We start from the raw sequence: 22,711 nt of genomic DNA, 5'->3' as shown, positions 1-22,711 counted from the left end.
AGCTTTTATTCATCGAGCTTGTTTTATTCAGCCATGAAGAACTGCTGGGCAGAGAAAAAGTGAAGAGACAGAATTCTCATGCTAGCCCATTTATGAAACCCAGGGTCCAGAGGAGAAATGGCGGCCTCCAAAAGTCAGGTGCTAAGGAGTGAAGTCTGAATCTCTTGGAATTGTAGCTGGTTTGAAGAAACAAGGAAAGAAAAGAAACTCAACAAAGTTTGGCTTTATTAAAGCATCCAAAAAGAAGGTTACACTTAAGAGAACAGTGAAAAGAGACAAACCACACCGTAGCAGAATGCTGTACCATCCTGCCTTCAATGGCCTATAATGTACTTGGCTACATAGTTCCCGTTATTTGCCCTCAGATTATTCCTATAAAATAAATAGGTAAGGGCAGTCACGACGATTCAGTGTTGACCCACATTTCATAACTAGGGTGCAACGGAGCAGCTGTCACCCCTGGGCTTCAGAGCCACACGTGTCTATTTCCACTCCAAACATTTTGTCAAGTACAGTAATTACACACAGGGGTGGGATGGAGATGATGCAATTGATGCTGAAAGGTTGTTAGCCTAGGAAGTCCTCACTGCTTTCTGAATTTGAGCACATATACTCTTCCTGAAGTATTTTTTAGGAGATGGGAAATGGTCAGGAAAAAGTGGAAAGGAAAACCACAAAGTTAGGAGACAGAAGTGCTAATCCTTATCTTGATTTGCTGTGCAAACTTGGACAAATCTCCGCAAGCTTTCCGGGCTTCAGTCTCCTCCTAACAAGGCAAAGACATGGAAAGGAATGTATTGGCTTCAGTTATCAATGGGACCTGAGCCCACTGTGGAATCAAGGAAGGACTCTTCTCATATGGGAGGGACTTAGTATTGGGTGGAAGGTGGGAAGAATGTCTCACTCAGACTCACAAATGCTATTCCCTGTGATAGGCATGGTGATATGGCTCATATAGTGGTGTAGAATCAGAAGAGGGAGAAACGGGGGTGCGTGGATTTCTGGGGAAGGCTTTCAGAGAAGCAAAAGTTAAGCTGATTTGTTCCAGCGTGGGTTTCATTGATGGTGAAGACTGCTGAACAATGATCAGAAGTTGAATGTGGCTGGAACTCAGGGTCCAGGAAGACAGGAAATTTTACAGGAAGGAAGATGGGCAAGGACAGAGTTGTGTGATGCCCAGGGCATCACATATCTGAGAAAGGACTCATATGTTGTGTTAAGGGCTCTGGACTTCCAAATTATTGCAAACCACAACTAAGCTGGGAAGCAAGGAGTCGTTCCATTGGCCTTTGGCAGTGGTCACTTTGGGCCTGGTGAGAACCATTCTAGGGGAGAAGAAAGAAACTCAGTTGATGCCAGTGAGGAGCTTAAAGGAATACTTCCAGCTGGAGATGGTGAGGGCACACAGGGTGTAGAGGAGCCAAGAAAAACCACCAAGAAACATGTAGCAGGATTGTTAGATTCAGGGTCAAATCCATGCAGGCTCTGATAGACTTGGTGTTTGAGGTTTCCAGTGTGGGAGATTTTCTAGATGTTAAGTAGGAATGTAGCTGAGCTTGAGGGATATAACAAATTAGTTCACCACCTCTTTCAGGACTAAAGTCTTCTCAGGTAATAAAGGGGGCAGGAGGCTTGGGTAGAGGCTCTCATGAATTAAGAGTCATTTTTAGTTGATGTTCGGTATCTGACCAAAGAGTCCAGTGCTGACCACATACTGCAGGCAGAGAGCATCATTAAGGTGGGTTGTGGACAGTTTGTTGAGGGGCAAAGACACAGAAAGAAAGTTCCCAGCCTTGGTTACCAAGCACACATACAGGTTACCTCTGGTGTACCACAGCGGCGTCAGTGAGATTTACCTGCAGGTGTTTGTGACTTGGTCTCTACATTTTTATATCCATGGGTTGATTTAAGAAATATCTCCATCCCTCATCCTCAAATTCAGACACTCAGACACACATACCTCAGAAAATGCCATTTCTATGCCAAGGGTGGTGGCATTTCTACCCATGGCCTCTTGCCCTCCTCTAAAGCTTCTGACCACCACAGCAAGGTGCTCGCATAAAATACAAACTGGACGTCACCCTCGGGTCTTCTCTTTTCCTTAATTCTTTGCAGCGACAGTTGCTGCTGACACCGCCTTCCGCACAAATCCTAACGTCACCCACTGCTCTTTCCACGGGTCCTCCTGAAGACTCAGCAAGAATGACTCCCCCCCTTAGCCAGCCACAACCAAAGCCTCCCCCCTCCCTCGTCTCTCTGCTTCCACTCCTACGTATTGTCCCTGTAACAGCTAAGCATGAACACAGCGATGCGGTCACCTCGTATGTGTTCAGAACCGACCCACGGCCCCTACACCAGCCTCTCCAACTTGGTCCTGCTTGTTTTTATGACTCGAAACCTCCAAGTGTGCTCCAGTCCCTTGGCCTCGTCTGTGGGAGATATTTCTAGCACTTGGAGTAATGTCCCCAGACCCAAGTGCAGCTGTCCCCTTTATTCCTCCAGCTACTGGGCACATCCACACTACATCCTTCAAGAAGCCTGTTTTAATCGAGTCTGCTGGGTTGTTTCCATGTCTCCAGTCACACCATTGTCACATTTTCATCAGGATATTTATCCTCACCAGGCATGCCAAACTTATTGCTTACAGGGTGAGCTCCATAAGAACAGGCGCTATTCATGTCTGCTATTTCCTGGCAAATGCAGTGCCATCAGAATACAGAAAAGCAAATGGCTCAAGCACACACCTTTTAATTAAGGGAAGAGTGAATGAATGGAAGTCGGCTGGAAATGGATGATGGGGTTGAGTCAAACAACCACAGTGAAGCAAAGCAAGGACTTTAAGGAGGTGTCCAGGTGCAAAACAGAAGGGCCTAACAGAAACACGGAACGAACAGTAGGGTTGCTATCCTCATTTGCTACAGGATATTGAGGGTGTCTTCTGGCCCTTTGGTACAGCTCTGTGTTCTGGAAACCATCACCGTGATCATTAACAATGTTCAGTCAAGTCTCTTGTTCAGGAGTGGAGAGAGATGTGTAAACTCACACATATTTTCTTGTCAGTGCTTTTTTTTTTTCTCTCTCTCACTTTTCCATGCCAATGTGTTTGGCTGTAGTACTCAGGCAGGCACCTTCCCATGAGCATGGTGAGAACTTGAGCATGGTGAGAAATGTGTCCCCTGGGGGGTATGCAATATGGCAGTCTCATAAAGAAGAGGACAGCATGCACAATGTGGCAGCACAAAGGGTCTGGCTGACTGGGCGTCACCATCGAAAACATTTTCTATTACAAATGTCCCAACATCTTTTTTTTTAAACTGGAACCCAAGTGGCAATGGCCTAAATTGTGCTGCTTTAGAGGCTGGCACTGCATCTGGTTGTAGGGCTTTTTGTCTGTATGGTGTGTTGTCGCATTTCTTTTTATTTTTAGCTTTTGAGACAGTGTCTCGTATAGCACACACAGGCTGGCCTCAAACACCTGGATGCTCCTGCCTCTTCCTCCTAAATGCTAGGATTGTGGGCCAGCACCACCACATGCAGCTATTTTGTAGGTTTTCACACAACTCAGGTGAGGTTCAGGGTCCCCTCCTCTGGCACGTGTTCCCAGGACCCTCTGCTCTCACCACACAGGTGGACCCCGCCTCCTGCCTGTTTTGAGAGGAAGTCGAAGTAAATGAGCCACACAGTTTGATGAGAACTGAGGGCATCACTAGTGAAAATCCTGGGATAATATTTTAAAACGAGAGCTTAGCATGTGGAAAAGACATCTTCCACTAGCTTCCAAATAGCTCAGAATGTATTACGGAGGATGAAGACTTTCAGCGACTTAGAACTGCATCAACAGGGACCAGGCTGCAGAGACAAAAAACAGACAAAACAAAAACAAAATCCCAGAGCCGGTAGAATCTTATGAGGACTACTGGCCCAATTTTAATGGAGGCTAGAAGGGCAAATGTGTCCAGCCCTGTTTAGAGCTGGACACAAGTCCCTAGACTGCATTTCAGTTTTAAGGGTGTATGACATCAAAGTCTTTATAGCACTCTCAGCAATACCCACTTGCACCTCTAGGTGGCAGCAACTCTCTTCCGTTCTCAACATGGCTGCCTGCAGCCTTTGTTTCCTCTCTCAAAGGTAATTCCAGACTTCCTTGTCTTTCACAAGTAAATACTATGCAGTTTGGGGAAGATTACTGTAAATCACTTTCACTGAAGGACACCAGTCCATTCTTTAGTCAAGCTACAGGGTTCTACAAACAACACAAAATAATTCAGGTCTAAAGTGACAAATAACAGTAGTGTGTTTTCTTTTCTCTCTTCCTTTCCAACAAAAAGTAGTATTTCTCTTTCTTAACAGACTTTTGAGGAATGATTAGAGGAATGGGAAAACAGATGGAATTGAAGAGATTTCTGTTTTGCAAAGTCATTGCTGTTTTATAGGATGTAAGTTGACATGCCCATTTATAAATGCTCCCCAAATTTTATAGCTCAGCAAATTAGCTGTAATCTTCACACAATGATGGGGACCCAGAGGGTTGCCATTCTTGGTAAACCGAAGTAAATACTGTATTACTGCCTACAAGTTCACTTTCTGCTTAAATGTGACACATACCCTTGCTGGAACACATATTTAATGACTGTATTGAACCGTACTCGGTCCTCAACACACCTAAAGGCTCAGGATTCTAAAATATTTAAATTAAGAAAAGCCCAAGAGAACTGAAGTAAATTACAGCCTCATTGGGGCTATAATAAATGCTAGGCATGTCAATGAATCAGCCGGGTGGTGGGTAGGGAAGAGATTGCTTTTATATGAAGCTGAGAAGTGACGCGGCTGAAGATCCGAGTTTAGGAAGCACTTTCCTCCAAGATGCTCCAGTGAAAAGCATGATCTCTTAAGCACACTGCTAAGACAGCATTGTAATAGTTTGCGTCAGACATTCATTGACTGACAAGGGAAAAACTGAAGGGTGGGAGTTTAAAGGCCAATGTATATCAGAACCCATGGACACATGCTTTATGCATCTCCCAGGAGGCTCTACTGCTGTCTGTCTACTTCACTATCAGCACAATGTGTGTTTTCCATTAAGAGAAAGCATTTTTGAATAGGCGATTCAAAGTCAGATGGTAGGGAGGATTACGGTGATGAGGATGACTCACGCTGAGCTCAGGGAGAGAGGGTCTGCAGGTATTTTGACTGAGCATCCTTGTGTTCTGGCTATTGAATAACTGAGAGTAACACTTGAGAAAGTAATTTACTTTAGCTATTGATGATAGACTATCCCTGGTATCATCGGAAAATGAGAAATTGCAGTCTCTAAGGGAAGGCATTCAAATTAAAATTCCTAACTCTGGGGGCTTCTGTTCATGGTCGCTTGTCCTTTTGAACAGAAGGGAAAACTGAAAGTGTTAGCCTGTGGGAGCCTTCTCCATGGCTTTCTGCTGAGGCCATCTTTTCCTTCAGGAAACAAGTCTTTCCCCTCCCTCTCTCTCCTCCTGGAGTAGTCTTAGCCCTGTGAACTCCCAGGCCCTTCCTTCCTAGGCCAAGGGTGGGACACAACCTAGTGTGAAATCCATCCTCCATGCTCTGGCTTGCAGTCTGCTGAGTTTCAGGGGTAATGTGAAGGAGGTGCAGTCGAGGCTCTCTGGGTCAGAGTCGCCCTAGTGAGTCCTTCTGCTGCACCTGAACTGCAGCTCTGACTCCTGTGTTCCTGGTCTGCTTTCCTTTTCACTCTGTTCTCTTCTTGTGCTTCCCTCCGCCCCCGCCCGAATTCCCCTTTGCTTATGGCATCCAGATTCACTCAGTTGTCTTTGCTTCTAACAGGAGATTCGCATCTGATAAAGCAGGCTACAGAAATGAAAACTTAGAAAGAGATAATGGCTTCCCCAGAATGGACAGTGGATTCCAGCAGAATGGGCAGTGGATTCCAGCAGAGTGGACAGTGAATTCTGGCAGAATGGGCAGCTTATTAGCTGTGAATTTATATAACTGGAACCAATGATACTGAGTTGCTGTAAATACTTTGATAAATACATCATATATTGTCATTTTAAGATATTAGAAGATACATATTATTAGGATGCCAAAGATATGTAGTAATTAATTTTAAGGAAATAATCAAGAAACGTTATAAAGAAACTAGTGGTCAGATAAATCCACCATAATAAGGCGAAAATGTTTTATTTTGAAATGATTGATAACTTTGTTGTCATTGTGCCCACAAAGACTACTCTGTATATAAAAAGATGGCATTACAAAAAGGCTTGGTAGATGCAGATCAAGACAGAATGTCTACCATGCAGAACTCCCTTACTGGTAAGCCTATTGGAGTTATTACTGCAAGCACTGTTCTCAGCATATTCACAGACACATTAAGAGTTCTGACTGGCTACCCATTTTAGTTGTTTTCTCTCAAATTCTTACGTGGAGCATAGCTCTAGTTTGTTAGAAATGGCCAATGCTTTAAGCAAATATATCTGTTGACTATTATGATGAAGAAATAAGTTTCTCAGTCAGGTGTCATAATAATCTCTGGACTTTACAGGAGGAAGATCTCAATTTCAAGGCAGCTTTAGCTATATAAAATCTAGGTTAGCCTGGGCTACATGAGACCCTGCCTCACATCCCCACCAAAAATGTAGTAAACGTTGCTATTATTTAGAATACATGCACATACATATTTCCATGTTGGAACCCATTATTTTCTGCATTGTATATATTAATAACTCCACTTGTTCAGATTTTATTGTCCAGATACTCTTTACTGTAAGGTTTACCATCTGAGCAAGTTTAAAAGGGAAAGGATTCTCACGGAGGACAACAGTGTGATGTCATTTCAAATTCAGTAAGCAGCAGCAGGTAGCTTTTCCGGAGTGAGTTATGGTTATGTGAATTAAGTACTCATTACTATAAAAGATGTACCTCCCAAAGTAACAATTATATGAAAAGAGTCAACAAATATGAGAACTAAACAAGTTGCTTTAGAGAACACAAATTAATGCTTTTCAGCTATGCTCTAGCTAGTGTGAGACAGATGGATAATCTTGACAGTCTTACACCCAGTAATCTTATACCTTGATAGTCCTATACCCAGTGGTCCTATACCCTGATAGTCCTATATTTACCCTGGCTATAGTGCTGACCAAATGACATGAATCAATAAGGATTGTGAGCAAACTCCAATGTGCCCTACACGTCCATACAGCAGGTCTACAGTGTAACATTTATAATGGTTCTGAGTTGGAGGCTGATGAATGTAAAACACACACTTGTAACAGAAAAAAAAAAATCCCTCAGAATTGGTGACCTTCATGGCTCAGCATGATCTTAGAGCCCCAATTCTCATATAATTAAGGAAATAACTATAGAAAACAAGCTAGCTAATTTCTTTCCCACATCGTCTTTACTGTGGCTAAGGAGATATTAGAGACCAAATCAGCTGACACCAACAGGAATGAGAACCAATTTGCTACTTTTATCATCAAGGTCTCTTGCTGAAATTCTAGGTGATAAAGAATTTAAGGAAATTAGACCAAAGTTGTTATTGTTGTTGTTATTTTCATTGTTAAAATAAAGTCAGTTTTGAAGATGAAACAGAATTTAGTGACATGTAATGCCATCAAACTCAATTTGAAGAGTTTGCCAAAGTTACCAAAGAATTAACTAAGCCAGATACCTTGGTGCATGCCAGTAACTCCCACACTAGGAAAGCTGATGCAGGAGGATTGGGGGGTTCAAGGCCAGAGAGTTTGAGGTCAGCTTGTGGTCAAAATAATTAAATAAGCATAAATAAATAGACAAATAGAGATATATGAGTCTGTATTGAAACTTTTTTTTTTTTGTTAAAGAGGGCTGCATCTGGAAGGGTTTGAGATGTAGTTTTCCCTAAAGGCATTCCTTTTCTTGGAAATCGGTTTGCCAGTTACACCACGATGGCCCATTTATAGGAGAAAGCTTTCTTCCAAGCCCAACTTAAAGGCAACGGCCTGTGACTTATTTACCAACAAATAATATCCTCGCTTTTGTTCCGTAAATCGAGAAATAATTAAAAGAACACAGTCAATATTGCCCATAAGTATGGAATATGAAAAAGTCCCCAAGATGATGAGCCAGAGCTTTGGCAAGAGTATTTGCTACTTGTCTGTTGTGAGTGGCTATGGCTTTGTCATCGTCGTTGTCCCTATATCTGCTAGCTGGACATTACACCAGCGGGAATTTCCTAGGCAAAGCCTTCTGCTCAGTTAGTAATGAGCGGATATTACGTAATGCTGAGGATTTCTCTCACTTTCAGATTGGGAGGCAAATGACACATGGTAGAAAGACTCCAGGAGAGGTGAGTCAGGAGTAGGATCTATGCCCAGGTTTGCAACATTCCTCTCTGTGTTGGGGTCTCCCATTTCTTCGTGTGCAATGTGACAGGGTTTTCCTGAGCTGCTGATGCGGACAATTCAGAAACCGCAATTTGCAAATAGCCTGCCTCTCCTTAAATGGCTGGTTCTACATCAGATTTCTGAGTGGTTTCTCATAGCAACAGCTCCAGTGTCTTCCTCTATTATGGGAAAATGTTTAAACAAGAAAGACTCATCTTATTTTTATGGTATAAAAGCACTGGAGTTTCATCCCTCTCGGAGAATCCATGAAGACAGTAGTAACATTTGCAACTGCATGTATATAAATATTTAAGCTTACTATAGCACATCTCCAACAGTGAAACATTCAAGTGAGAACAGGAACTTCTTGCCCTCTACAAAAACTTGTAACATACACTTTGCAGACATTCAAATGTTAAACATGACTCAATCCAGAATGCATAATCTGGCTGGAGACTATTAAGACTGGGACTTTCCCATGTCTACACAATCTCAGGGATACTTAGTAAGAGAGAAATCATAGTTGAGATGGCAACAGTGACATCCAATAGAGAAAATTACTTCTGCTTTACTGAGGACAATTTCCACTAAAGGGAAGAAATGCTTTACTTTCTATGTCAGCATAAAAATAACCATAAAGTCTCGATTATGAGGCTCCAAGTACCAATGCATGTGATGACTCTTGGAATGTGTTCCAGAGACTCTGTCCAACCATTACCACTCCCAAATAATGACAAATGTCCAGGTCCTTTAAACCTTGAAGGGCAGGGCAGGGTGGAGGGGAAAGAGAGGGAGAGGAATGTGTGAAAAGCGAAGAATGAGCATATATGGAGATGGTCATGTAGTTGAGCACTCACTCAATCCTGGAAGTATCTGCAGCTATAAACCAACTTTGGTGTATATTTGACAAAAATCCCCACAGAAGCCCCCTGGTTCTGTCCTACCATACACATGCACCCAAACACACAGATTTCAGATTTGTATTGTACCTTTGAAAACATAATGATGGAAGTCAAACGTGGAAATGGCCACTCTCCTGTGAATTTTATAGGAGAACAGCTTCCAGCAAAAAGTCTACAGTGAGTTAAAAATCTAACTTCACATTCAGTGTTTTAATGGGGAAATAGCCCCACTTGCCTGAAAGATCACAAACTTTTTTTTCTTGTATTACCATGTCCAAGAAAGGGAAGTAAATGTTCTAAAAGAAGATTTATACAGTGAAAGGGAGCAGAACAGCATACCCTAAAATACAGCAGTTTGGCATAAGAATCTATGTGATACAAGGCAGATGAAAAAAAGAAGACACATAAGAATCCACGTGACCCAAGGGAAATGAAAAGAAGCATCAGCTGGCTGGAGAGTCTGCTAAGTATGTTAAGAGCATTTGCTGCTCTTCCAGAAGACCTGAGTTTGGTTTCCAGTACCCATGTCAAGTAGCTCACAGTAGCCTGTAACTCCAGCTCCAAGGAGCAGATGGTGTCTTCTGTTCTCTCTCTCTCTACACACACACACACACACACCCCAAAGTAAATCTTAAAGAGCAGGTATGAGGAAACCTCTCTGCACTCCCCACCTGCCCAGAAGGACAGGGTCATTTCTATCAGGAGAGACAACTTTTACTAATCCAGGGATGACACCAATGGAACCCACCTAAGCAGCTCTTCTGCTTGGTGTCCCCTGCATACCTACCATCCCATAACTTGCCATCCCTAGAAGTCCAAAGTCTCTCTTTGCCTCATCATCTCTCCAAAAATAAAATACAAACAAACCAACCAACCCTCTGGTAAGATGCAATAGATGCTACAGAAACCCAAGTTCCAACTTCCACTCATTCTGAGCCCCTTGCTTGGGCACATTCCCCTATGAATGTGCAGTGAACATGTTCATGAACTTGCCTTCACTTTTCCCATAATAGCCTCTCTGCTGTTGGCAGAGTCTCAGCTAATGAACCCCAGGGGTAGTACAAGGAAAATGGTTTACTCCCTTACCCTCTAACAGTTATGGACACCTCCTTGCAGGGGCAATAGTGAAACGCAGAGGAGCAGTCCAAGCATGATACCAAGAAATTTATACTTCTGCAGCCCAAAGGGTTAACAATTCCCAAATCAGCAACTACTCCACAGTGTGGTGGCTCTGAGGGGGATGGAGCTTGTATCTGGACTGGCCCACTTTCCTTAGCTGGTTCTTTATTAAATGAATCATTTAATAACCCAGTCTTCTTTACTGTTATGCTTCCATCCTCGTAAGAAGGTCTTCCTGCCATTCCTGAATCTCTGAGAGTTAACACATAGCTCAAACCTGGCTGCATCCTAGCACCTGTCATGGACCCAGAGGCCCTGGTGCTCCAGTTCTCTCTCTGGACATGTTCACAGTGTTAATGCATTTTCTTTTGGTTTTGGCTGATGCTGTTTGCTTTGAAAAGACATTCTTGCCCACATATTTCTTCACCTCCAGAACACAACTACCATGGAAGTGGCTAGTGGTTATGTCCTTGTGTCAGCATTATGAAGAGGAAAATGCTTCTTTAAATGTTTTAAAGTCACTTTACTCAATAATAGACATTGGCTTAGGAGCTGTCAGCCACAACCACTGCCTTCCAGAACCTACTGAGTGAGCTATCTAACTCCACAGAGGAAGTTCAAGCCTTTTCATTATTTATGGATTTTAATTGCTTATTTGAGGAACAGCTTTAACTGATTGGAGCATTTGCTAACCCAACTGTACGAATTCACAGTTCTTAACTCTTATGCATACTATTTGAGGCTCTAGCGGAAGCCAGAGCCAAGCTAGTGATGAACTTGACATAGAATTCTACAAATTATTCCCAACTTCTATTTTGAGGAGAGCAAATATCTCCTGCCTGTTCTCACCACTGCTAGATGAGTAGTTAAACTTCCTGATTTTTTCATAGTCAATATTTCACAACCAAGTATCAACCATTTATCACTTCACTAGGAATAGATGCTGGATGATTCATTGCTTCTTCCTTGCAGGTGATTTATCCACACACCAGAGTCACAGTATTTACCTAAGGAAGATTCAAGGCAGTATAGATCATAGACATTTTAGCTAGTGCCTGACCCAACAAGTTTATACAGTAGATCTATCAGTATTCCTGTTAGAATCAATTTAGAAATGTCTTCATCTTCTTCTGGGTCTGATTTCATCTTTGAAGGACACAATAGCTCATCTTGCTGTTCTACTAACAATGTGTCTTTACTCCAGTGATTTCTTCTCTGGGATGGATTCTCTTCTTTTGTTTTTGCAGTACTAAGAATCAAATCCAGAACTTGTGAGTATGCTAGGCAAGAGCTCTAGTCTCAGGTTTTGGAATTGATTTTTAGGTCTCTTCCTTCCTACATATTTTCCCCTCAGAACTACAACTCTCCAGGTGGTCTTAAATAAAGGTGGTAAGTGACCTCTACGAACACCGCAATGTGAACACATGTCCACAGAGTATCATCTACATTGCATTAGAGAATCTAAGCTTATCATGCATGTATGTGAGCATACATGTGGTTCCCAGCATAGAGGCCGAGGAAGCAGTAGGGAGAGTATCAGGACTTAAGGGCGTTCACTCTCTCCCTGTGCCACACAAACACACACACCCCTCCCCTAGAAGTCACTTAGCCTTCTGAGGATAGAAACCATGCTTTATTTATCTTTCTAATCTAGTGCTTGTAACAGTGCCTGGAACATAAATAAATGTAGTTAAATAAACATGAGCTGCATTTTCTCAGGGCTAGTAGTAAAATCCCTTTGGGTTATTTTCATGGATTACTAATTTAGAGATAAAAGTAGTTTAATCTTACCAACCGACATGCTACAAACTCTGGAGGAACAAGTTATCTTTACCTCTTGTATAGAAATGAAAAGGGAGAGAAAGAAAATGTATTATCGACTCAGTGTTTCCCATTCAGCCCTTCAGAGCAAAGGGGCAGAAGGCAGACCTCAGGGCTGCCAGTGTTCCCTACCATCGCTGGCTCATGTTGCTCACTTGACTATCTCATGTTCTCTCTTCACGGAGTAAAGTTTCTTCGGTATAATGTGCCTTCACCTGAGAAGGAACACAAGTTCTACAGAGTCCAAACTGGACCTGGCTTCTCCCTTACTTTCATTCTGTGTCTCCTGGCTTTGTTATTCTCTCATCATCCCAGGTCTGACAAGGGACAGCATGCCTTAATGACTGAGAATGACCATCAACGATGCGTAGCCTTTGGGCAGCCAAAGAAAAGGCTCATCCTCTGTGCTGCATCTCCCTCTCTGTGAAAAAGCAAAGCATAATATTTCCCAAGAGCACCAGGCTATTGTGAGGGCTAATTAGATTCAATGGGGGAATGGAGGCAAATTGATCAGGTACTATTCAAAGTGTCATTTGTATCCCTAAAAAATATCCTGGTTTAGGAATTAAATTAATTTGGAAGTGGAATCTTTGGCACTCCTCTTCCCACATTAAGAAAACATCGCTTCTGATCAAAATCTTGTTCTAAGCATAATCTAAAACAGTAAGACAGAGATCTATGAATTCCTACCCATTTCTGAAGTAACGCTGTACATGTCTCAATTCTTTCATTTTTCTTTCTTTTATCTTCCTTTCCATGATACATTATGAATTGAAAGGCTAATTTTGGGCAGTAATATAAAGAAGCAGATATTTGAACCAATATTAATCTATTTTCTTGGTTTCACATAAAACATTTTTGAAGTCCTTTAAGTTGGCTCTTCAAAGAATCATTTATCAAATGTGGTTGAAATAACTTCATATCATTTCTGGGGAGTTCTATTTAGAGTTGTGTTCAAGAAGTTGTCAATTACAGAAAGACCTTGCAAGGCCGAAGGGAAGAGAGGTCATCTAAAGATTAATAATTTTATTTATGGATTTACTAATTTTATAATAATTGCAATTTATTAATAAGTTAATAAATAGATTAATTAACTAGATTTTTTTCACTAGAAGCTGAAGGTGACACCTAAGAAAAGTCTGGGCTAAATAAGTCACATTTTAAAAAGGAACCACTGTTTTCAAAGGTGAGTTGGGTGATCCTGGGAAGTTAGAGTACATGTTAGGGAAAAAATGCTACCTACAGAGTTTTTGGTGAATGAAGAGCTCTAACTAAAAGGAACTCTGCCGGTGTTTGTTTGTTTGTTTCTTTGTTTATTCCAGGCTAGTCTGGGATCTATGAGACACTGCTTCAATAAAGAAAACAAAACATCCACAGCAATACGAGACTAACAAATATTTATAACTTCACTTGTATACTCACCAAGCAAACTTCTGGTTATTCATTCGGTTTCCCCGAACCCTGGATACTGGAGATGGATGTACCCTGTCAACAGACAAAAGTCAGTCAGTGATTGAGAAAACATCATGTCAACCACAGATGGGAAGGCAGAAAGTCTGCTTTATCAATGAACTCTTAGGTTGACTTGATTTGTTCTCTCCTGTGAGCTTGAACATCTATTAGTAAACAGATGCAATTAGATTCCAGTGTCTGCAAACTTGAAGGCTTCTTTCTTTATCTCTCCCAAGGCAACCAGGTATCACATGTTAATTGTGAAGGTCCCAAATGCAGTACCACTGGTTTCAATGAACAGATGTACTCCTCTAGCAGAAGACACAGTAACTGAAGATGTAATCCTTGCTTGGGGGTAAGAGTGTGTAAAGTAACATGGAGGCCATGATACCTGCCCTCATTGAGCTCTTACATCTGTTCCCATAGAAACTGCACAAAGAGACAGAGAAGTGACCACACTTTCAGTCTGTTTCTAAACGTAAAAGTCAAGGGAACAGCAGGATTTCATCTAAGTGTCCAGGAATGGGGTGTGTAAGAACAGGTCAGGACAGAAGGGTGGACAGTTATTTCCAGGAGACAGGCTTTCTGGAATTTATGCTCAATATCTGAGTTGAGGAAGGAGTGAATTCAAAACTTTAGCCAGGTAGTAGAAAGAAATACATAGTTTTCCAAGTTTCTTAGGTTGGAGTCACGCAGGGTTTGAGTTTAAAGTTTCCCGGAGTTGCTGGTATCTTCCAACAGGAGCCAGTGGCTGGATGTCCTCCTTGTGAGTTACCAACTAGCCAAGGAAACAGTATGGCTACTTCCAGCTCCCTAGTGGCTCACTTCTTGCTTTGGACTGCTTGCCCAGGAGTCCTGAGATCTAGCCTTTCTTCTAGCTTGAGTCACACTCCATCTTCACACTCCATACATTGTTTTTATTCACAGGGTGGCGGGGAAGGAACAAGAGAAGGACTAAGGAAAGAAACAAAATTATCTCAATTGGTCCTAAGGCCCTGTTAAAACCAGCAGCCCGAGGTCTATCTGCACCCCAGCCCCTCCCTGCTACTCAGTGAAAATCACATCAAAACAGATATGGCCAGCCTTTCGGTGGGGGGAAGTGCCATCTTTCCCAAACCTGAGCTGGATTGCACTTTGTACTGGATGCTGGTTTCCTCCAGCACCCCTTATTAACATTCTTTTTCTCACAGGCTTCTCAGTGGTGGCTGCAGCTGAGCTGCTCAGCACAGATTTTCTGCTCTGCATGGGGGAGGGGGCGATAATTATGCAGAAAGATGGAGGGAGGCCAGAGAGGCCTCTGCTGAACTGCCTCATTCAAGCTCGGCTCACTTCCTGCTGTTCTGCAGCTACAAGGGATCACCTGTTGGTCTTGGCATCTGTCCAGACTGGGGCCTGGCGGAAATGACAGCGTCAGCTAGAAATGAAAGCCAGCTCATACTCCAGCACGTCAAGACACATACTTAGCTCTCTCATATATGCATGTACATATGAGAGAGAGACATGAGACTTACATAAAAGTAACAAAACTCATTTTCCCTGCCTTCTTGAAATAGGATCATCAAGATGAACATCCGAGTTAAAAAATCCCTCCCTAGATAACCAGATAAGGCCGCTGACCAAAGGAAAGCTGTAGGGGACGGCCAGGAACTCCTCCCAGCCCCTCGCTGTGTCGCTGGTTCTAAGAGTTAAGTACATTTCCAGAAGTCATCTGCTCCAAGGACTCACTCCACGCCAAGTCCTTTAAACATTTAACCCCTTCACTGCGCCCTCCTGAAGCCTAAATGTACATAGGAACCATGTCTTCCACGCGATCAGCTACAGCAGCTACCATAGCAGCTGAAGTTGAATGACCACAGTGTCTCGTCACCATCCATTTTACACCTCATGTGTACACAGGGAAGGTGGACTGGGCTTCATTATTCCATAATTACAAAGCATTCTAGACATTGGTGTCTTTGAGAAAAAAAAATCAGTAATCCTAGATGAAATACTCTAAATTCGTAACTCCCATCATGGTTTAGCAATCTTAGGGGGAAAAAAAAACAAACCAAAAACCAAAAAACTTTCTGATTATTTGTATGACCAAATAATTGTAACATTTCTTGAACTCAAAATAGGAATTGAGAAATATTTTCTTCCTCTGAGGGTGCTTACTTCGCCTAAAAAGGCGACAACTGTTACATGTCAGCTATCATTTACATTTTCATTTCTTCAAAAGGACACTCCGAGTTCTGGGGAGTTCCATCTTTAAATTGTAGCGCCTCGGCTATCAGCCTCTTTCCACACATAGCAGCCAGGCAGGTAGCAGACTCAAAAACCCAGTAGCATAAACTACCATCTAATCTGCATATCATGCATTATTCATGATCGCCTGATTTCTGCACCTGCATCTAGGCAGGAAGCTTGCTGGGCACGTTCATTATTCTTCTCAGAGCCTCACACAGGCTCCATTACTCCTGAGCCACTTTGTTCTGTAACTGAGGGTTTCAGGGCTTAGTACTAACTGCTGGATATGAAAAGAAAAGGATGCACGAGGGTGAAGCAAAGGACGATCTGGGTGTTGTGTAACACAGTGGATCTGACAGTGTACTCCACAGAGACTGATTGCTATGTGGGACATTACTGCTCACACGGGGTGATTTACACCACACACAAGAGTCGGAAGTTGCACCACTGAGGCCCTGGACACCGATTTTTTCTATTTATACATACTGACTCATCTGGGACTGCAGTGTGTTTATAATTTCGCTCAATTCTGAGCATTTTTTTAAAAAAAACTTTCTTGCTGTGTTGGAAACTTTTTGATACCTTAACAATAAAATGATTCCTCCTTCTTTGGGTACAAGTACTGACCTGCTTCATAGATTCTGTCTCATAATGACTGTTAGAGTAAGAGAATATACTGGCTCTGCTTTTCATTGTCTCAAGGAAGCTACACAAATGGCTGGCAGGAAGAGGTGGGATGTGAAGTCTGGGTCCTTGACACAAATTATGAACTACTAATGAGTTTCTGGAGTGGGACACTGTTCCACCCACATACTAGGCATTGAAGGAAAGCTGTGGCAACTTACAGCATCAAGTAGAACTGATACAAAGCAATGTGGGGTGCAAACTGTGTAACCAGCTTTCGTGAGGCTAAACCACAGTGCTGCCAGCTAACAACAGTACCATCCTAGGCAGGTCACTGTATTGATTCATATTTCTGTATCCCCATCTATACAAGAGACATGGTACAGATATGGAAACCACACGCAGGACCACAGTCTGGATAGTCTGTGAGGGGGCTGAAATAGTCCTACTGTCTGTCTAGTCACATCACAGCCACCATAACGTCACATGGCCCTGTGATACTGGTGTAAACAAATATACTATGCTGCCAGTGACATCAACGTTTATCACACACAACCACGTACAGTGCATAACATCTGACAGCGATGCTCACTGAGTGATAGCGATGCTCACTGGCGATGTCACTGGTTTATGTATTAATTATACTGTTATAGTTACTTAAAAGTATGCTACTCCTACTTGTGTTTTAAAACAAACAGAAAATTAGCATGTTCTTGTCAGTACTGGGGATTGAATCCAGGACCTTGTACATGCTAGTCAAATACTCTACCACTAAGATATAGACCCAGCTCCACTATGGCATATATCACCATGCATCTGACATCTCAGTTACCAACTCCTTTGGCCACACCCTGGCCACACACATCCATACCATTCCTGTTTTCAAATCTGGTGGTTGATTTTCAATCCTCAAATCCTCCAATGTCATAGTTTGTCAGTCTGCACTGGGCAGCTTTCTTGACTCAGCAGTGGGAACCCTCTTCTTAGCTTCTCTCTTTCTCCTCTCCTCAGACTGTCAACCTCAACTACCAGTCTGTCTGGGGTCTCTTTCCTATGTCCTTCTCTCTCCCCTGTTGATGCTCATTCTGTTATTAGCTGAAAATGTTTCCAACATGGCTACCCCCACCACCTTACCCCTACATAATAATCAGATCAGGTAGGCCTTGCAGGGTTACCCTCCACCAATTTGTTACTCTTTGATCATGCCATTCTGCCCAATCACATTTCCAAAGAGGTGTCAATGTGGCATGAAACCTAGGCATACAAGTGGGCGATTACCCTAGAGTCTATAAGCCTAGCTTTCTGAAGTCTCCCCTGGCATAGGAGTCTTAGATAAAATCAGGATGCCATGCTTTTTTCCTGCTAACTTCTCTTTTGTTATATGAATCCCATCCAGTCCACAATTCCTCTTGATGGGTAAGTAAAGGGATACCTACCCCAACCACCCAGCCACTTCAGGCCTCGATCAGACAGGGTTTCTCAGTCCTACTCTTTCCCTGGGGGGACAGAAGGAAGGAGTCATCTCAAGAAATGGCAGCATGATTGACAAGGCTGCCCTATGTAAGAGAACCTGCTTCCTACTGACAAAACACGATAAACGCCACACACCAAGGAAATCTGAAAACAAAACAAAATAAAACAAGCCCCCACCCACCACCAACCAACCAACCAGCCAAGCAAGCAAGCAAGCAATCCCACTGGATCTCTGGTTCTCGTGCCCTATGTCAGAGATTCTGCTTCCTATCGAGAATGTCAGAATGAACTACTTCACAGACCAAAAAAAAATTCCTGATAGGGCACCACTCTTCCAGTGTGATTAGATATTTGACAACTCTTAAAAATTATTACACAATATGCTTGCTATTCCATTGATTTTTCTGTTATGTATCAGCCCATCATTTCATCTACAAACTATGCAAGTGGTACAAGAGTCCTTTTAATAATTCATTTTACTCCTTTTTGAGGACTCAGAAATAACTCCGCAGTTATTATTAAATATCAGCAGGTTCTTATGCAAAACATATGAAAGATAATTTAGAAATGATCATTGGTTTTGCTTTATTCTTACATTCACAGCATTGAAAACAAGTTCTCATGAGTATTCAGGCTAGTCCAGATGTTATTCTAATGGATATACTACACCTGGGCAAATAAAGAGGAGGCAATCATCAAATGAAGTAGGTCCTTTTTATTCTTAGTTTTTTAAAATCATATCTGTGGTTAGATGACCATTAGAAATACTATACACTAAAGGGTATGAGGGATCTCAGAGGTAGAGCTTTCATGAGGAGGAGTGAGCCTGTTACACTACTAAACAAAACCAAAAATATTACACACACACACACACACACACACACACACACACACACACACACACACACGTACACATAATGTTTTTCTAGTTAGTATACAGAACAGTTTATTTCATTATGACACGGTCATCTATATATATGTTGTCATTGTACCAACATATATTTTTTTAACGTTCCTTTTAGGACTTTCCTTTATATTCTCTCCCATGCAAACACACTGGCATTTTTAGAGGTGTGGGGTGGACTTAATCAGCATACAGAATTAACGTGATCATTGTTTTCCATGCTTACTGTAACACTTATTCGGATGCTACAGACACTTAGAAAGACTATGGTAAACTGTGTTAAAAAGTATAGCCTGGGCCAGAGAGATGGATAAGTCACTAAAGGACTTGACACAAGAGCATGGGGGCCTGAGTTCATATCCCTAGAACCCCAGTAAAACTTGGGTGTGGTAGCATGCTCAAGGGACCTCAGTACTAAAGGGCAGAGAGGGATGGATTTCAGCCAGAGTTAAAACTAAAAATGTATATAACACAACCAAAAGAATTACAGCGTATTGAAAGGAAAGACAGCATTCACTTTTGCTGCACATTTACAGAGGTTGCAAACCTCACAAGAGAAGATTTGGTATATCACTTCAAGGCATCAGTTCATCCTAATTCCATCCCTCACTACCTCTCTGGTCCTCATCGAGACAGTTACACTGTATGTTCCTCTCCACATCTCCTTTGCTGTGTGTAGATGATGCTGGCTTCTCAGAGGCTACCCACAACATGCTCCTAGTTCTCACACCATGGGGTACCCTGCAGATGCTGAATGAAGAGTACAGTTGGATTCACACTTAATTCATATTGTCTGTCCCTCTGACTCCACACTAATGCTTCAAGAAGGAATTTCTATCTCTGTTCACAATCATCTCCACTACCTGGCACCAAGTAGACACTCAACAACAAGCCGTTATATGGAGAACCCTACTTTCCTACTGAACTCTAATTTCTAGAATGAAGTAACAAAGCCACTACTGCATCCTTGGGGACTTGGCACATGCCTTGTCCAAGTACACACTAACAAATGAAGACACAAAGCTTTCAATTTTAAATGTGATCTATTTCACAGACTTCCCGAACATCTATCTTCATATCTAGAACATCAGGCAAGAAGTGATGCGTTCTGTCCAGCAGACATTGCTTAATGGCTGCCATGAGAAGGTGCTGGCACTACAGAGCAGCAGCTGAGAGTCCAGCTGCGTGTTAGATCAACAAGTGGCTACCACAGGAACAAAGGTACAGGAATTAGGAGGTCCAAGTTCACAGGAGTAAGGTGAGAATTAATTCCAAGTGTAAATTGCCAAGGTTGCCTGGAGAAATGGACACAATGGATGGGAAGGACAATTTCCAGAGACAGAATGGTACAATGGTAGGAATACACTGAGAAGAGGTGCTAAGGGAGTTACTTCACCAAGAAAGTGAACTGAAGTCGTGAGGTGAATAATCTGGTCTTCTCAAAGAGGGGGCTTAGAAACATTTATGGGAGAAGAACCAGAATGTAAAGATGGCATTAGAATACAGATGCTCCAGTAAATGCCTAAAGAGTTAATAGCTAGGCCAGGGAGCTGTGGGATAATATCAACATTTCCTCTATTGCTCAGAACTAGGCATGGATCCTTTATCTCTTTCATTTAGCCAATATGTGCTGGATACCTCTTATTTATACTTAAATGCAAATGTTAATTGAGCATTTCCTGCACTGGGCAATGTCTTAGGCCTCTGAATGTGCTGTAGATGCCTACCTGCTGTGACCGTGTGTTGGATGTAGGAGGTGATTTTGACAAGAATCCTGGCTTCAGGCTGCCCATCCTACAAAGTGAGTGCACAGAGACAAAGGCCCACACAATGCCCCATGCTGAGCAGCAACAGGGACAGTTAAAACACCATGGGGACATGTGAATAAAGCTATGGAGTAGACATAGAAATTTCCTGGTTTGATAGATGAGAGAAATTTTAAAGGATACATTTTTTTTTTTTTTTTTTTTTCGAGACAGGGTTTCTCTGTGTAGCTTTGCGCCTCTCCTGGAACTCACTTGGTAGCCCAGGCTAGCCTCGAACTCACAGAAATCCGCCTGGCTCTGCCTCCCGAGTGCTGGGATTAAAGGCGTGCGCCACCACCGCCCGGCTAAAGGATACATTTTGCAGCTAAGGCAAAGGAAAAAGGAATTTCTTCTAGACTTATGGAAATGCACTGAAGTTTGGAAATGTAGACAAACAAAACTGTGAACTGGTTGAGAGAGCTAGGGTGAGAGGCTAGCAGGCCTAGAGGGGCAGGAGATTAAGGGTCTCATGTAGAATGCTAACTACTGGACTTAAAAGAATTAAAGGACAGCCACCAAAGGATTTTGTGATTAGATACAGTACAATCAGGTTTATAAACTAGAAAAATCATCTTGGCAGTGGTGCAGAAGACAGCCTAGGGGAATGTGTGACTCACGAAGACCATTTGGAAGCTGTAGTAATAATGTCTCGATGGCACCGGGGAATGGTGGTGGGCAGAAGGAAGGGAGAGGAGGATGGATGTGCAATAAATTAGAATTAACACCAGGTGTGCTGGATCAGACCTGTGAACACAGTTCATGGCAGCGGAGGCTGAAGGATTGCAAGCTTGAGGTTAGGCTGGGCTGCATAGTGAGTTTAAGAATAACCTGAACTATGTAGGGAGATGTGTCTTGAAAATACAAAACATTGAGATGTGCTTGGCCAGCAAATGCAAGACTCTGGGTTAGACCCTCAACACAACACTATGGGGTATATCCACTCTAACTTGTGTGGAAGTGTGGGACAGGCTACTACAGTGTGACGCGGTTTAATCATAGAGTATGGGGTCAAGAATTGAAGTTTGTGGTGTTTGTAAAACTTTGAGGCTAGAGGGCTAATGCAAAACTAGTAGGCAGCTTGTGTAGACTGGCTGTAAGGAGCTCCTGCATGATTTCATAAGTATGATATAATCTAAAAGGAGATCCTGTCTTCCTCTCCCAGCAGAGAACTGGAAAGATTCAGTCAGATATTCCTGCTGTGCCCCAGCATCCCCTATAGCATCATATCATCTCCTGGGCAGCTACAGCTAGATTTAGATGTTACTCCATAAAGGTATTCAATAAAACTTTGTGCAAATACACACATAGACACACTCAGCATTCTCTAAGATTTGGTGTAAGCAGAAGTGACATGTGGTAAGGTCTGGTGCAGTAAGAAAATTAAGGTAACAATATATAGTAATATCTAAGAATCTGAGGTAAGTGATGAAAGAAGCTGACACAATAAAGGAGAATTCCAGATTTAAAGATATTTTCATAATAATGCCACAGAACACTTGCTGTGCCCAAATGAAGAGCTAGGTTAGAATCCCCATTACCCATCTAGACCAACAAGATTACATGTTTCTGTAATTCCAGTACTTCTGCTGAGAGGTGGGAGGCAGAGAAAGGAGAATCCCCAGAAGATCACTGCCAGCTAGCCTGGTGTATGCAGCAGCCATCAACTAAGAGAGACCCTGCCTCAAAGAGGCAGAATGTGAGGGGTTGAGCTCAAGATTATCCTCCGACCTTCATATGTGTACTGTGCATGAGTGTGCATGCTCATGTGCCAGTGCACATGTACACACACTCAAACACATTTTTAAGTAAAGAAATATTAATAACAAGTTTCTGTCAGAGACACATACAGGACAGGCTTAAGCAGAGAATGCTGAGAAAAAGAGTTGGAGATGTGAGCCTTCTTGCCATATAAATGTGTTACACATTTCAGGAAGGTCCAATTAGGACAAAGGAACAATACAGCAGGCCCAGTGTGGTGGCTTGAATAAAAATGACCCCTGCAGACTTACAGGGAGTGGCATT

At 42.4% G+C, this 22,711-nt stretch overlaps 1 protein-coding gene across 9 annotated transcripts in view; it reads right to left on the bottom strand.

The window, feature by feature from the left end:
* Positions 1–22,711, bottom strand: part of Klf12 (KLF transcription factor 12) — a 650,091-nt gene that overhangs the window by 66,241 nt on the left and 561,139 nt on the right. For all 9 annotated transcript variants that reach the window (XM_052732584.1, XM_052732587.1, XM_052732582.1 and 6 more), the window contains one exon: positions 13,628–13,690. In XM_052732584.1, coding sequence (XP_052588544.1) covers positions 13,628–13,690 — 63 coding nt within the window. The remainder of the gene's footprint in view (positions 1–13,627; positions 13,691–22,711) is intronic.

This window comes from Peromyscus californicus, unplaced genomic scaffold (genome assembly GCF_007827085.1).
Source record: "Peromyscus californicus insignis strain IS unplaced genomic scaffold, ASM782708v3 Scaffold_12__1_contigs__length_115047231, whole genome shotgun sequence".
Classification (NCBI taxonomy): Eukaryota; Metazoa; Chordata; class Mammalia; order Rodentia; family Cricetidae; genus Peromyscus; species Peromyscus californicus.
This window is presented reverse-complemented; position numbering and strand designations above follow the sequence as displayed.